At 51.4% G+C, this 13,007-nt stretch overlaps 2 protein-coding genes and 1 non-coding gene across 3 annotated transcripts in view; 2 read left to right on the forward strand and 1 right to left on the reverse strand.

Moving 5' to 3' along the window:
• The window catches only part of SARM1 (sterile alpha and TIR motif containing 1), a 22,561-nt gene extending 15,030 nt beyond the window's left edge, over nt 1-7,531 (reverse strand). The window contains exon 1 of the mRNA XM_003797160.3: nt 6,684-7,531. Within this exon, the coding sequence (XP_003797208.1) occupies nt 6,684-7,153 (470 nt within the window). The 5' untranslated portion in view covers nt 7,154-7,531. The remainder of the gene's footprint in view (nt 1-6,683) is intronic.
• Nucleotides 7,532-8,827: 1,296 nt separating this feature from the next.
• Nucleotides 8,828-11,689, forward strand: VTN (vitronectin). Its single transcript, XM_003797161.2, has 8 exons — nt 8,828-9,011; nt 9,104-9,223; nt 9,302-9,625; nt 9,717-9,856; nt 10,033-10,189; nt 10,375-10,527; nt 10,917-11,258; nt 11,493-11,689. The coding sequence occupies exons 1-8, from the start codon at nt 8,948-8,950 to the stop codon at nt 11,603-11,605; spliced, it is 1,413 nt and encodes a 470-aa protein (XP_003797209.1). The 5' UTR covers nt 8,828-8,947; the 3' UTR covers nt 11,606-11,689.
• Nucleotides 11,690-11,709: 20 nt separating this feature from the next.
• Nucleotides 11,710-11,816, forward strand: LOC111727575. The gene has a single exon (XR_002775100.1). It is a non-coding gene; the product is annotated as a small nucleolar RNA U13 (small nucleolar RNA).
• Nucleotides 11,817-13,007: the final 1,191 nt, after the last annotated feature.

Below are 13,007 nucleotides of genomic sequence, written 5' to 3' on the forward strand. Positions count from 1 at the left end.
CCCCGCCTCTCTCCTCTGCTCTCTCTCTCTCTCCTCTTCCCCACTCTCTCCTCATCTCTCAGCCCTCTTTTCTCTCCTCCTTGGTGCTGCTCTGCAGCCTCTCTCCCCCCCACCAATAAAAACCTTTCGTACAAAAAAAAATAATAATAAAACTAACAGAAAGGCTCAGTGCCTGTAGCTCAGGTGGCTAAGGTGCCAGCCACATACACCAGAGCTGGCGGGTTTGAATCCAGCCCTAGCCCACCAAACAACTGTAAGGGTTAACAACTATATTACAGCACATTCAAGAGAAAGTGCATCTTAGAAGGAGGTGCCTAACAACCTTGCTGATTAAGAGAAAGGATACAAAAGACCAGAGGCGGGAGGTGCCTAACGACCTTGCTGATTAAGAGAAACGATACAAAAGACCAGAGGCGGTTTAACACGTGCACACATTCCAAAGAAATTTACTCATATCACTCTCCACCTTCTTCCTACTTCATCCTCACAATACTAGCCTATCACAAACCAGAACTACATCTAAACGTACCCCTCGTTCCCCCACTAACTGAACCTATATAAACCCCTACCTATTACAATAAACAGCTTCGGCTCAGTCCCTTTCCCAATGTGTCTGTCTTTGTCTTATTTGTCTTCCCCTTTCATACGTCAACTCCCCAACACGCCGCGGCCCACCAGTCGGGAGGCGGCAAACAACCATGATGGCTGCAACCAAAAAATAGCTGAGTGTTGTGGTGGGCGCCTGTGGTCCCAGCTACTTGGGAGGCTGAGGCAAGTGAATTGCTTAAGCCTAGGAATTGGAGGTTGCTGTGAGCTGTGATGCTACAGCACTCTATCCAGGGCGACAGCTTGAGGCTCTGTCTCAAAAATAAATAAATAAATCTAACAGAAAAATACCAGGTCAACAAAAGATTCACATATATTGGCTTGGTGCCCATGGCTCAGTAGTAAGGGGGCCGGCTACATGCACAGGGCTGGTGGTTTCAAACCTGGCCCAGCCCAGGCCTGCCAAACAACAGTGACAACAACAATAACAACAACAAAAATAGCCAGGCATTGTGGTGGGCTCCTATAGTCCCAGCTACTTGGGAGGCTGAGGCAAGAGAATCGCTTAAGCCCAAGAGTTTGAGGTTGCTGTGAGCTGTGACACCATGGCACTCTACCAAAGGTGACACAGTGAAACTGTCTCAAAAAAAAAAAAAAAGCTCAGCGCCTGTAGCACAGTGGTTAAGGTGCCAGCCACATACGCCGAGGCTGGCAGGTTCGAACCTGGCCTGGGCTAGCTAAACAACAACAACTGCAACAAAAAAATAGCCAGGCATTGTGGTGGGCACCTATAATCCCAGCTACTCGGGAGGCTGAGGTGGGAGAATAGCTTAAGCCGAAGAGTTTGAGGTTGCTGTGAATTGTGATGCCATAGCACTCTACCAAGAGCGACATAGTGAGACTCTGTCTCAAAAAAAAAAAAAGGATTCACATATAGAATGTATTATATAATATTCACAGCCAGGCCAGGTGGCTCTTGCCTGTAATCCTGGGATTATAGAAGGCCAGACAGGAGAATTACTTGAGCTCAGTAGTTCAAGACCAGCCTGAGCAAGAGCAAGACCATTCTCTATTAAAAAAAAAAAAAGAAGAAAAAATATTAGCTAGATTTATGGCAGGTGCCTGTAAGTCCAGTATTCAGGAGGGTGAAATAGGAATATAACTTTAACCCAGGATTTTGAGGTTGCTGTGAGCTGGGCTGATGCCCCAGCACTGTAACCTGGGCAACAGACTCTGTCTCAAAAAAAAAAAAAAAATTCCAAGATGAGTGCTGGGTGCTTTTGGGCCATCTCCAGACATTTGCATTTTATTTTGTGTCAAATGGGAAGCCATAGAAAAGCTTCAGGAAGGAGAGTGACCTGTTTGTCTTTGGCTGCTGTGAATAGGACAGGTTTGGAAGAGAGCCTGGAGATCAGCTGAGCAGGGAGTAGAGTTGTCACTTTGTAAGGAAGAGGTGCAGACTTCTTGTCTTACTGACCTCCAATGATGTCCTCCACAGGTAATGTTACTCCCAAAGACACAGAGCCCCAGCCAGCCATGGAGTCCTTGCCCTGTGGGCACCACAGTTACCCAAGTGCATGAGACTTTATGTCTACTGCAGGGTCCAGCTGAGTCCAGAACATGCCATAAGAGCAGTGCAGCTTTTCTCAGCTGACCACTCAACTTCTCTGTACCCTGTCTTCAAAGGAATAGATGGGCCCTGATCATCCTGGGGCAATTGGAACTGTAGATATTCCTTTTACCAATGAGAAAACCAAAGCTCAGAGAGGTTAATGACATGCCCAGGGTCACACAGCTTCTGAGAGGCATATCTGGGATTTGAACCCATGTCTGTTTGTCTCCAGGGTTTAAGATCCTTCGTCTTCATTTTGTGCTTTCAGACATCTGATGGCATAAACTTCTAGAATATTAGAGCCAAGATGTACTTAAGAAATCATCACCTTCATGTTCGCAGGACTAATTTAAGGCCCCGTGAAGGGAAGGGGTTGCTTAGAAGTACCTGGCACCTTTACAGAATTGAACTCTGCGCTGTTGTGAGAACCATTAACTCAGCTTTCAAGTATTCTGTGGTGTGGGAGGCTGTGGATCTGGTGAAATTGGCACATCCTTTGGAGTCACACAGATCTGGGCTCAAATCCTAGCTCTAACAGAGGGGAAAAGTGTGTACACATAATGAGTATGTATATATAATACATGCAGATATATGGAAATGAATGTATCTGCATAGACTCTCTGGAAGGATATGCAAGAACCTTGTTACAGTGATTCACCTCCAGGGAAGGGGCCTGAATGGGAAGAACTTTTAACTGCATTCCTTTTCTTGTGCCTTTGCATTTTTGAATGTATGTGCAATAGCTTTCTGTTTTTTAAAAACCTGTCTCCTCTATTTATTATTGCATATTCTTGGGAAATCCACTTAGCCTCTCTGAGGATACATTTATTAATCGAATTTAGAGGGCTAGCAGTCCAATGGGGCCTTCATTGGATATTGTGGGCCCAAGTTCAAAAAACCCTACCCTGAGCTACGTGCAGTGGCTCAGGACTATAATCCTAGCACTTAGGGAGGCCAAGGCAGGAAGATCGCCTGAGGTCAGGAACTTGAATTTTTAAAATTTAAAAATTAGCGGGGTGTGGTGGCAGGAGCCTGTAGTCCCAGGTATTTGGAGGCTGAGGCAGGAGGATTGCTTGAGTCTGGGAGTGTGAGGTTTCTGTGAGCCAGGCCGAGGGCATGGTACTCTAGCACAGGTGACAAAGTGAGACTCTATCTCAAAAAAGAAAGGAAGGAAGGAAGGGAGGGAGGGAGGGAAAAGAAAAGAAAAGACAAGACCCTACCCTATTGGACTTCTGGTAGTTGGAGTTGAGGAAAACTGTGATGTAGACTCTTGGGCAGTGGGAAGAAGCAAGCAAGAAGTGAAAGGGCAAAAAGGGGTCAGCATACTGATGGAACAGCCTTCTTTAATCAAAGGCAGTGGGGGCAGGGCACGGTGGCTCATGCCTGTAATCCCAGCACTTGAGAGGCTGAGGCGGGTCGATTGCCTGAGCTCACAGGTTAGAAACCAGCCTAAGCCAGAGCAAGACCTCATCTCTAAAAATAGCTGGACATTGTGGTGAGTGCCTATAGTCCCAGCTACTTGGGAGGCTGAGGCAAGAGAATCATTTAAGCCCAGGAGTTTGAGGTTGCTGTGAGCTATGATGCCACAGCACTCTACCAAGGGCATCAAAGAGAGACTCTGTCTCAAAAAAAAAAAAAAAAAAATTAGAGGCAGTGGGGGCTTGACTGGTGAAGGAGAAAAAAGTTTTAATAAACAAAAATTCTCAGTGTGTCTCTCCCCTTCTCTCCCTTCCAACACTGTTCTCAGTCTGTAAGGGTGCAGAGACTCGACCTCTCTTTGGAAGTACAGTGGAGCCTCCATAGTTGACCACCTCCCTATATTGATCACCTCCTAGGTCAATAATTGAGTTGACCTAATTTCCACAGACCAGACATACACCACATGTACATGTCAGGACAGAAGCCTAGTTACTTATGTTGACCACCTCCATATTTTGATCAGTTTGTTACAGTCCCATGGGTGGTCGACTTAGGAAGGTTCTACTATATTTTGAGCTCCATCAGGAGCACTGTGCTCTGTCCTTGGTCCTGAAGCAACACCCAAATTAGCATGATGTTTCTTGAGACCAGGAACATCAGTTAGCGGGGACTCTCAGTAACTCTGAACCAGGTAAGGATCCTAATTTTTTTTTTTTTTTTTTTTTGGCCAGGGCTGGGTTTGAACCCGCCACCTCCGGCATATGGGGCCAGCACCCTACTCCTTTGAGCCTGACACTGCCCAAGGATCTTAATTTTTTTATATTTTCCTAAGGCAGGGTCTTGCTTTGCCTCCCAGATAGAGTGCAGTGGTGTCATCATAGCTCAAGCTCCTGGGCTCAAATGATCCTCCTGCCTTAGCCTCACAAGTAGCTGAAACTAGAGGTACGCACCATACCTGCCCAATTTTTCTATTTTTAAAAAATAGAAAAATTATTTATTTATTTTGAGATAGAGTCTCAAGCTGTTGCCCTGGGTAGAGTGCTATGGTGTCACAGCTCACAGCAACTTCAAACTCTTAGACCAAGCGATTCTCTTGCCTCAGCCTCCCAAGTAGCTGGGACTACAGGTGCCTGACACAATGCCTCGCTATTTTGTTGTTTGGGCTGGCCCAGATCAGGTTCGAACCTGCCAGCCTCAGTGTATGTGGCCAGCACCCTACCCACTGAGCTACGGGTGCAGCCCAAGATCATCATTTGTAACCTTGAGAAATATCAGTATTGTTTGCATCTTGCACCCTTCCTCTTTCTACGATGCTGCACCTAAGGGTTCTAGCTGGAGTTCTAGGGTTCTAGTTGGAGTTTCCCCACCCCCCATCAAGTCTACCAGGCATACTGGCCAACTGTGGCCCCACCACACCCAGTGACCATACATTCCATTTGCTGAGACCAGCTAAGGCCCTTCCTTATTAGGGCACTTGGTATCAGATGGAAGGGTGATGACTTGCTGAATATCCAGAACCCTATGGTGTTCTTCTAACCTAAATTGCTTCATTCATGCATTTTTTTTTTTGAGACAGAGCCTCAAGCTGTCCCCCTGGGTAGAGTGCCGTGGCATCACAGCTCACAGCAACCTCCAACTCCTGGGCTTAAGCGAGTCTCCTGCCTCAGCCTCCCAAGTAGCTGGGACCACAGGTGCCTGCCATAATGCCTGGTTGTTTTTTGGTTGCAGCCATCATTGTTATTTGGCAGGTCAGGGCTGAATTCGAACCCACCACCTTAGGTGTATGTGGCTGGCGCCTTAGCCACTTCAGCCACAGGTGCCGAGCCCATTCATGCATTTTTGATAGTAATTTTTACATGGTAATTTTTTTCTTTTTGAAAACGGCATCATACTTGTGAGAACTGCTTGAGCTGAAAGTGACTCTTCCGGCTCGGCGCCTGTGGCTCAACCGGCTAAGGCGCCAGCCACGTACACCTAAGGTGGTGGGTTCGAATCCCCAGCCCGGACCCGCCAAACAACAATGATGGCTGCAACCAAAAAATGGCTGGGCGTTGTGGCGGGCGCCTGTGGTCCCAGCTACTTGGGAGGCGGAGGCAGGAGACTTGCTTGAGCCCAGGAGTTGGAGGTTGCTGTGAGCTGTGATGCCACAGCACTCTGCCCAGGGGGACAGCTTGAGGCTCTGTCTCAAAAAAAAAAAAAAAAAAGAAAGTGACTCTTCCAAAACTTTTCTAACTTTTGAGGAGCCTGAGACTTCAGCTTGAGAGTGGAATGTGACAGTTTAGTTTGCTCTGGCATTAGAGGGGAGGGCAAGTGAGTCCTCAGGGGTCTTCATACTCCAAGGGAGAGCCCACAGGGCAGACATGAGTGGCAACCAGGCCTCAGTTTGGTCCCACTCACTGTATCTTGGTACCATGCGTGGCAAGGGAGAAAAACACATTCTGTCTGGCCCCTGCACACCAGAGTCCTCTTCCCCAATGCATTCATATCAGCAGAAAAATGTCTGTTCTTTGTCAGCAGCTGCAGAATGAGATCATGTCTGGTCCATTATGTGGACCAGAAGGAAGAAGGATGAAGCAGGAGGTGGACTGGGGCAGCAAGAAGAGAGTAAGCCACCACAGGCCAGCACTCATTTAGCCTGGGGGTGTAGGGAAAGAGAGGTCTCCCTCCATTTTTTCTTTGTTCCCTTCCTCTCCCAGTGGGAGAGGAGGAGATGAGGGGGAGAGGTGTTATAGATGAGCACCCAGGCAGGCCTGTGGGTTTAGGGGGACACTGGCCACTGGATGCATCTCCATCCATAGAAGTCAGGACAGGATCTTGTTCTACTACTCCATTCCCCCTCTCCATGTCTCCATCCCCGTCCCTCAGACCTGAGAGGGAATCCCAGCTGCACCGTTAGTTCAGCGTGTGTGAATGCTGGATAAGTCATTAAACTTCCCTGAGCCTCAACTTTCTCATTTATAAAACGGAGGACATGTTGATTTTTAACAGAGAGGCAGGAAAGTGAGGCAGGCACAGCATGAGGCACACAGGAGACCCAGGTATTCGACCGCGCTTGCCGCCCACACCACACGGGGAGCTCTCCCCTTCCCCAGACTGGCAGCCTCACCGGTTCTCAGCCACCAGGATCTGCTCCAGCAGGCGAGCGGCCTGCACTCGAATCTCCAGCTCAGACGCCTGCAGAAGCCGCAACAGCAGGTCGAGGCCACCGTCCAGGCGGATGGCGTCACACAGACCCTGGGCCACTTCGCGGCCCACAGACTGCAGCAGCCAGGCTTCCTCCACCAGCTGAAAGATCTCGGCCAAGCTGGCACCCACTGCCCGCGCGCCGCCGGCCTGCTTCAGCGCAGACAGCGCCTGCTGCAACTCGGGCAGTGCACGCTCCAGGGCGCCTTGCACCTCGCTGCCCACCCCAGGTGACACTTCGCGGGGACCACGGCCGCCCGCAGCCCACCACGGCCCCGCGCCACTGCCCCCATCCGGCCCTGGCACCGCCAGCCGCTCGGCGCCGGGCCGTGGGCCCGACATGGCGAAGAAGCGGCACAGCTTGTAGGCGGAGAGGAGCAGCGTCAGGACCATGGGCACCAGCCTGCGGGGGACATTCCTGACTTGGAGGAACCGGGCAGGGCGGAGAGACTTGGGCCTTGGGAAAAGAGGAACCCGCGAGGGAATCAGGAGAAAGAAGATTCAGGACGCAGGATTGGAGAGAAGGGTACCAGGCCAGGGCGCTGGCCAGAAGTTTGGGGAAGGAGTGAGGGCAGGGTGAGGACTCAGAGGTTGGGGGAAAGGATGCAGGCCCAGATGCAGGAAGAGGGCAGGAGGAGAGAGCCGGGAGGTGAGAAAGGGATGCAGACACCTGAGGGCAGCGGAGGTTGCCTACCGAACAAAGCGCGGCTGGAGCTGGGGCTCTTTTGGGCTGAAGGATGCTCCGCAGCAGCCACGCCCCTGAGCAGCCGCGCTCCGGCACCGGATGCCCAGCCCCCTGGTCTCATGAGGCCCCGCCCCCGCCCCTGAAGCCTCACCCCTAAGTCTTTCTCCAGCCACGCCCACACCCTGGTCAGGCCTCCTCCCTCTTGTGGATCCCCGCCCCCAGCGTTGGTTGTAGGGGAAGGGAGTGGAGAGCGAGAGGACTGTCTCCTTTTTCCACCCCCCTCTCCCATGACATTGCTACGTGGGAGTTCCGCCGCTCGGTGTCCTCTCTCCTACTAGTGGTCAAAGCAATAGTAATAACGATTCCGTACAATCCTTAAAACCCTTTTATGCCTGTATCTCAGCTAAACCTCACAACGTGCCTATGGAGTAGGGGACTAGTGTTCTTTTTATAGCTGATGCAACTGAAGCCGGTAGAGAAGAGATTGGCCAAAGTCACACCCCCCTCTTAATACAGAACAGAAAAATTCAGCTGAAAACACCTTCCTTCAGGTGGTAGGAAGACTTCAAAAGGACTGTGGATGCCTGAAATTGGGCACAAAATCTGGTGTTCTGCGCCAGAGGGCATTTTCCGGGTAGAGGGATGATATTCATGACAGTCCAAAGGTGTGCTGAACAAACACACTTTTGGGGGGAGGGGGAGCGCAGACAGAGGGATAGGGAGGGAAAAAGTGGCCTGCCCAGGATCTGTGAATTAGCGAAAAGGCTCAGAAATCGAATCCAGTCTAGTCGGTTAATATTCACCCTTCTGCCAAGACAAGCTTCGGGTAATGGAAGGACCCAAGAGAAGAACTCAGAAATGAAACTTTGTTCTTTGATGATAAAAAAGAAAATTTCCCAGAGTAATTGCTATCTCTCCTCCCACTGCCTTTTTGCTGTGCCCTAAGAAAACAGTGGGTGGATGAGTAAGTACTCATTCCCGGATGTGTCTGATCAAACAAATCATGGATCAATAACCATTTTGGGAGAATGATTATGGGATAACTCCAGCTACTGGGCATTTTTTCTATTTTAGCTCAAGTAATCTCCTAACACCCCATGATCAAGGTTGTATTAGCCCCATTTTGATGAGAAAACTAAAGCTCGGAGGGTAAAGCTGCTGGAGAGTGACAGAGTGGGTCTTCTTTCTGCTCTCCAGATCCACTGGGCTGTTTGTCCTTTTGATGCCCTGATGACCCTGAGGTTGGCAAGGATCCTACCTCCCAGCTCTCCCAGGTCCTATGTTTCAGGAATGTGACCTTTTGTTGTTGCAGCCTCTGGAGTGTGTGTGGGGGGATGCTGGGGGATGGACTGGGGATTAAGCAAACACAGTGGCAGAAAGGGCACCTCCTCTTCCCTAGTACCTTCCCTCCCTGCCTAGCCCCTCCCTCCCTGCCTCAGGCATCAGAGCAGAGGCTCAGGGAGCTGAGCCCGGCTTGCCAGCACTCAGCTAAAGGACCCACCATGGCATCCGCTAGGCCCTTTCTCATGCTGGCCCTGCTGGCATGGGTTGTTCTGGCCGATCAAGGTGCGGGAGGGTGTTGGCAGCCACCTGAATCCTTGGAGAGTGGGTTAGGGTGGCCGGGCTTGGCTGTGCCAACTGACACCCTTTCCTCATAGACTCATGCAAAGGCCGCTGCACTGAAGGCTTCAACGCCGACAGGAAGTGTCAGTGTGATGAGCTCTGCTCTTACTACCAGAGCTGCTGCGCGGACTACATGGCCGAGTGCAAGCACCAAGGTGTGTTCAGAGCCCAGGTGGGTGGTTCTGGGGTTCCCTTGCAGCTGGGAGATTCACCGTCATCCACTCTGTCTGCAGTGACTCGTGGGGATGTGTTCACCCTGCCAGAAGATGAATATAGGGATTATGACTACCCCATAGAAGAGACCAAAGAGAACAGCAGCTTGCACACACAGCCGGAGGCCGCGTCCCTGGGCCCTGAGGTGCAGGCTCAGACTGAGTGGTACACTGTACAGCCAAGTCTTCTGAACCCCAGGGAAGACATCTCTAAGCCTGAGGTGAACCTGAAGCCTGAGACCCTTGATCCAGAGACCTCAGAGTCCCCAGCAGAGGAAGTGTGCAGTGGGAAGCCCTTTGATGCCTTCACCGACCTCAAGAATGGTTCCCTGTTTGCCTTCCGAGGTGATTCCAGGGTCAGGTCTTGGTGGTCTTGGGGGTGGAGGGGATGTGCCCTAGAAGCAGCTGTTCCCTCACACAACCTCCCCTACTCTAGGGAAGTACTGCTATGAGCTAGATGAAACGGCAGTGAGACCTGGGTATCCCAAGCTCATCCGAGATGTCTGGGGCATCGAGGGCCCTATTGATGCTGCCTTCACTCGCATCAACTGCCAGGGGAAGACCTACCTCTTCAAGGTGCCAGGCCCAGGGCATGTGGGGCAGGGCAGGGGGCATCTATAGGAGATTTGAGAGCTATTGTTCCCAGGGCCAGGGTGAACATAAAGGCTGGATCTGGGGCCCTGGAGTCCCTGGCTGGAGACTCTGCGTCTGTGCCCAGCCACCTGTCTCCTAACACCTTCTCTACCTCCTAGGGTAGTCAGTACTGGCGCTTTGATGATGGTGTCCTGGACCCTGATTACCCCCGAAATATCTCTGAAGGCTTCAACGGCATCCCGGACAACATAGACGCAGCCTTGGCCCTCCCTGCCCATAGCTACAGTGGCCGGGAGCGAGTCTACTTCTTCAAGGGTACCGGGGGGGTGGATGTGGGAATGGGCAGGTAGTAGAGCACTCTTGGTTTCCTTCCACAACTCACTGGGATAGGCCTCAGTGTGTCTCCATCCCTGTGCCAGGAGCTCCTCATCCCAACAGTCTCTGGGCTCTCTAATCTGGCTCAGAAGCTCCCTCCTGATGCCCACCACCCTGCTTTCCAGGGAAGCAATACTGGGAGTACCAGTTCCAGCAGCAGCCCAGTCAGGAGGAATGTGAAGGCGGCTCCCTGTCGGCTGTGTTTGAGCACTTTGCCCTGCTGCAGCGGGACAGCTGGGAGAGCATCTTTGAGTTTCTCTTCTGGGGAAGACACTTTGGTATGGTGGGAGGGAAAGTCTTGCTTCCCCCTCAGTAGGGCTGGAATCCCCTGGGTGAGGAGAGGTCTGGGCGGGCTGGAGGGGGCTGTGATTGTGGAGCTATCAGTCAAGTGCTGTTTACTCAGGCCAGACTTTGCTTCTGTTGATCTTTGAGGGGAAGCTGGGCTCCACCTGAACCCGATACCTTGGACTTTGCACAGCCAGCAGGGGGAGGGGCTACAGCTGAGGGGCCAGGGGAGGTCTGGGGGTCAGGGTGCACAGGGGAAAGAGCACTGAACAGGGAGTCAGAGGCCTGGTGCTGGGTGCAATGGATGAACTCTAAAGGTCCCACTGGAGGGGCCAGGACCCAAGCCCTCAAAGGCCTCTCATTCACCTCTTCCCTGTCACAGGTGGTACCGGAGAGCCACAGTTCATCAGCCAGGACTGGCATGGTGTGCCGGGAAAAGTGGATGCAGCCATGGCTGGCCGCATCTACATCTCAGGCGCGGCACCCCGCTCCTCCTGGGCCAAGAAACAAAAGTCTAGGCGTCGCAGCCGCAAACGCTACCGTTCACGTGGTAGCCGCGGCCGCAGCCAGAACTCTCGCCGGTCATCCCGTTCAACCTTCCTGTCCTCCTTGTTCTCCAGTGAGGAGAGTGGGCTGGGCGCCTACAACTATGCTGACTACGGGATGGACTGGCTAGTACCTGCCACCTGTGAGCCTGTCCAGAGTGTCTTCTTCTTCTCTGGAGGTGGGAGCCCCTGCCACCCTGAAGCTGGTCTAGCTGGGGCCTTCTCTTCTGTCCTGGTCTCCACGGGCTAAGCATAGTGTGTGGTGGGTGACTCCAGAAGGCCAGGCCAGGAGTCCTTAGCCACATCATGGATGTACACTTTCCCTTCTGAGAGAGACCTGGGTGTTTTTCCTGCAGGCAAGAGGGGCAAGGTCAGGCTGGGTCTTACATGCCCTCTCCTGTCCTTTCTTCCAGACAAATACTACCGTGTCAACCTTCGCACACGGCGAGTGGACACTGTGAACCCTCCCTATCCACGGTCCATTGCCCAGTACTGGCTGGGCTGCCCAACTCCCAGCCAGGAGTAGGAGTCAGAATCTACCTAGCTGGGCCCTCTATAGCTTCTCCTCTAACCTCCTCCTCCCAGCCCAATAAAGGTCCCTTGACTCAGAGTTTTTAGACTACTGTCTTGATCTTTTTGTAGTTGATAAGCACGATGATGACTGGGTTTTCATGCTCAAGTGTGGGATAGGCCTCCCTCAAACCTCCTTAGGATGTTGGCACATTAACCATTTAGCGTAAAAAGAAAAAAATGCAGTTCCGGCTCGGTGCCTGTAGCTCAAGTGGCTAAGGCGCCAGCCACATACACCAGAGCTGGCAGGTTCAAATCCAGACAGCGCCCAACAAACAATGACAACTATAACCAAAAAATAGGTGTTGTGGCAGGGGCCTATAGTCCCAGCTACTTGGGAGGCTGAGGCAAGAGAATTGCTTAAGCCCAGGAGTTGGAGGTTGCTGGGAGGTGTGATGCCACAGCACTCTACCCAGGGTGACAGCTTGAGGCTCTTTCTAAAAAAAAGGAGTTCCTTTCTTCTCTCCTCTCTTTCTCTTCTCACCTTTCTTTCTTTCCTCTATGTTCTTCTTCTTCTTCTTTTTTTTTTTTGTAAACATTTGCTCTGAGAATGAGCACTGCTTGCCTGTGTAACTAATGGGTCAAGTCTCTAGCATGTGAGCCTAGGGGTGTGCCATTTTATTTAAAAGAAAAATTGATTGACGTCTACACAACCAGCAAGGAGTCTCACTCCATCTCCCTAGGAAGAGTACCGTGGCATCATCATACCTCACAGCAACCTTGAACTCTTGAGCTCCAGAGATCCTCTTGCCTCAGCCTCCCGAATAGCTGGGACTATAGGGGAGGGGGCAGTCTCTCTCTTGTTCAGGCTGGTCTCTGGCCTCTAAACTCCTCAGCTCAAGCAGTCCACCCACCTCAGCCTCCCAGATGCTAGGATTACAGGCGAGAGGCACTGTGCCCAGCCCCAGAACTTCCTTTATGCAGTTGTTCCACTGAGGGCAAAACCATCCTCTAATTTGGTAGGGCTGAATGACTCTCAAAGCCCAGTGGGGAAAGGAGAGATCCTAGATATTTTCCCTTTTAAGGTTAGGTCAGGTGAGCACTTGGGAATTTTAGTACATACCTTTCATGTAAAATGGAAAACACCAGAAATAAAGGTTAAAAAAAAAAAGAAAGAAAGAAAAAGAAAAAATGAAAACAAATCTGTCCTGACGGGGGTGGCTTCCTGCGTGGGTGAAGCAGGGGAAGCTGGGCTGCCTCCCTGGGTTCAGTCTGTGCTGGGCTCAGGTTCTGTGTCCTAGGGAGGGCCCCATGAGGGCACTTTCCTCTTGATCCAAGCAGCCTCCAACGACCTACCAGCAGCCAAGCAGGTGGTTCTCTTTTTTTTTTTTTTTTTTTGAGACAGAGCCTCAAGCTGT

This window comes from Otolemur garnettii, unplaced genomic scaffold, assembly GCF_000181295.1.
Source record: "Otolemur garnettii isolate 467f Iridium unplaced genomic scaffold, OtoGar3 scaffold00112, whole genome shotgun sequence".
NCBI lineage: Eukaryota > Metazoa > Chordata > Mammalia > Primates > Galagidae > Otolemur > Otolemur garnettii.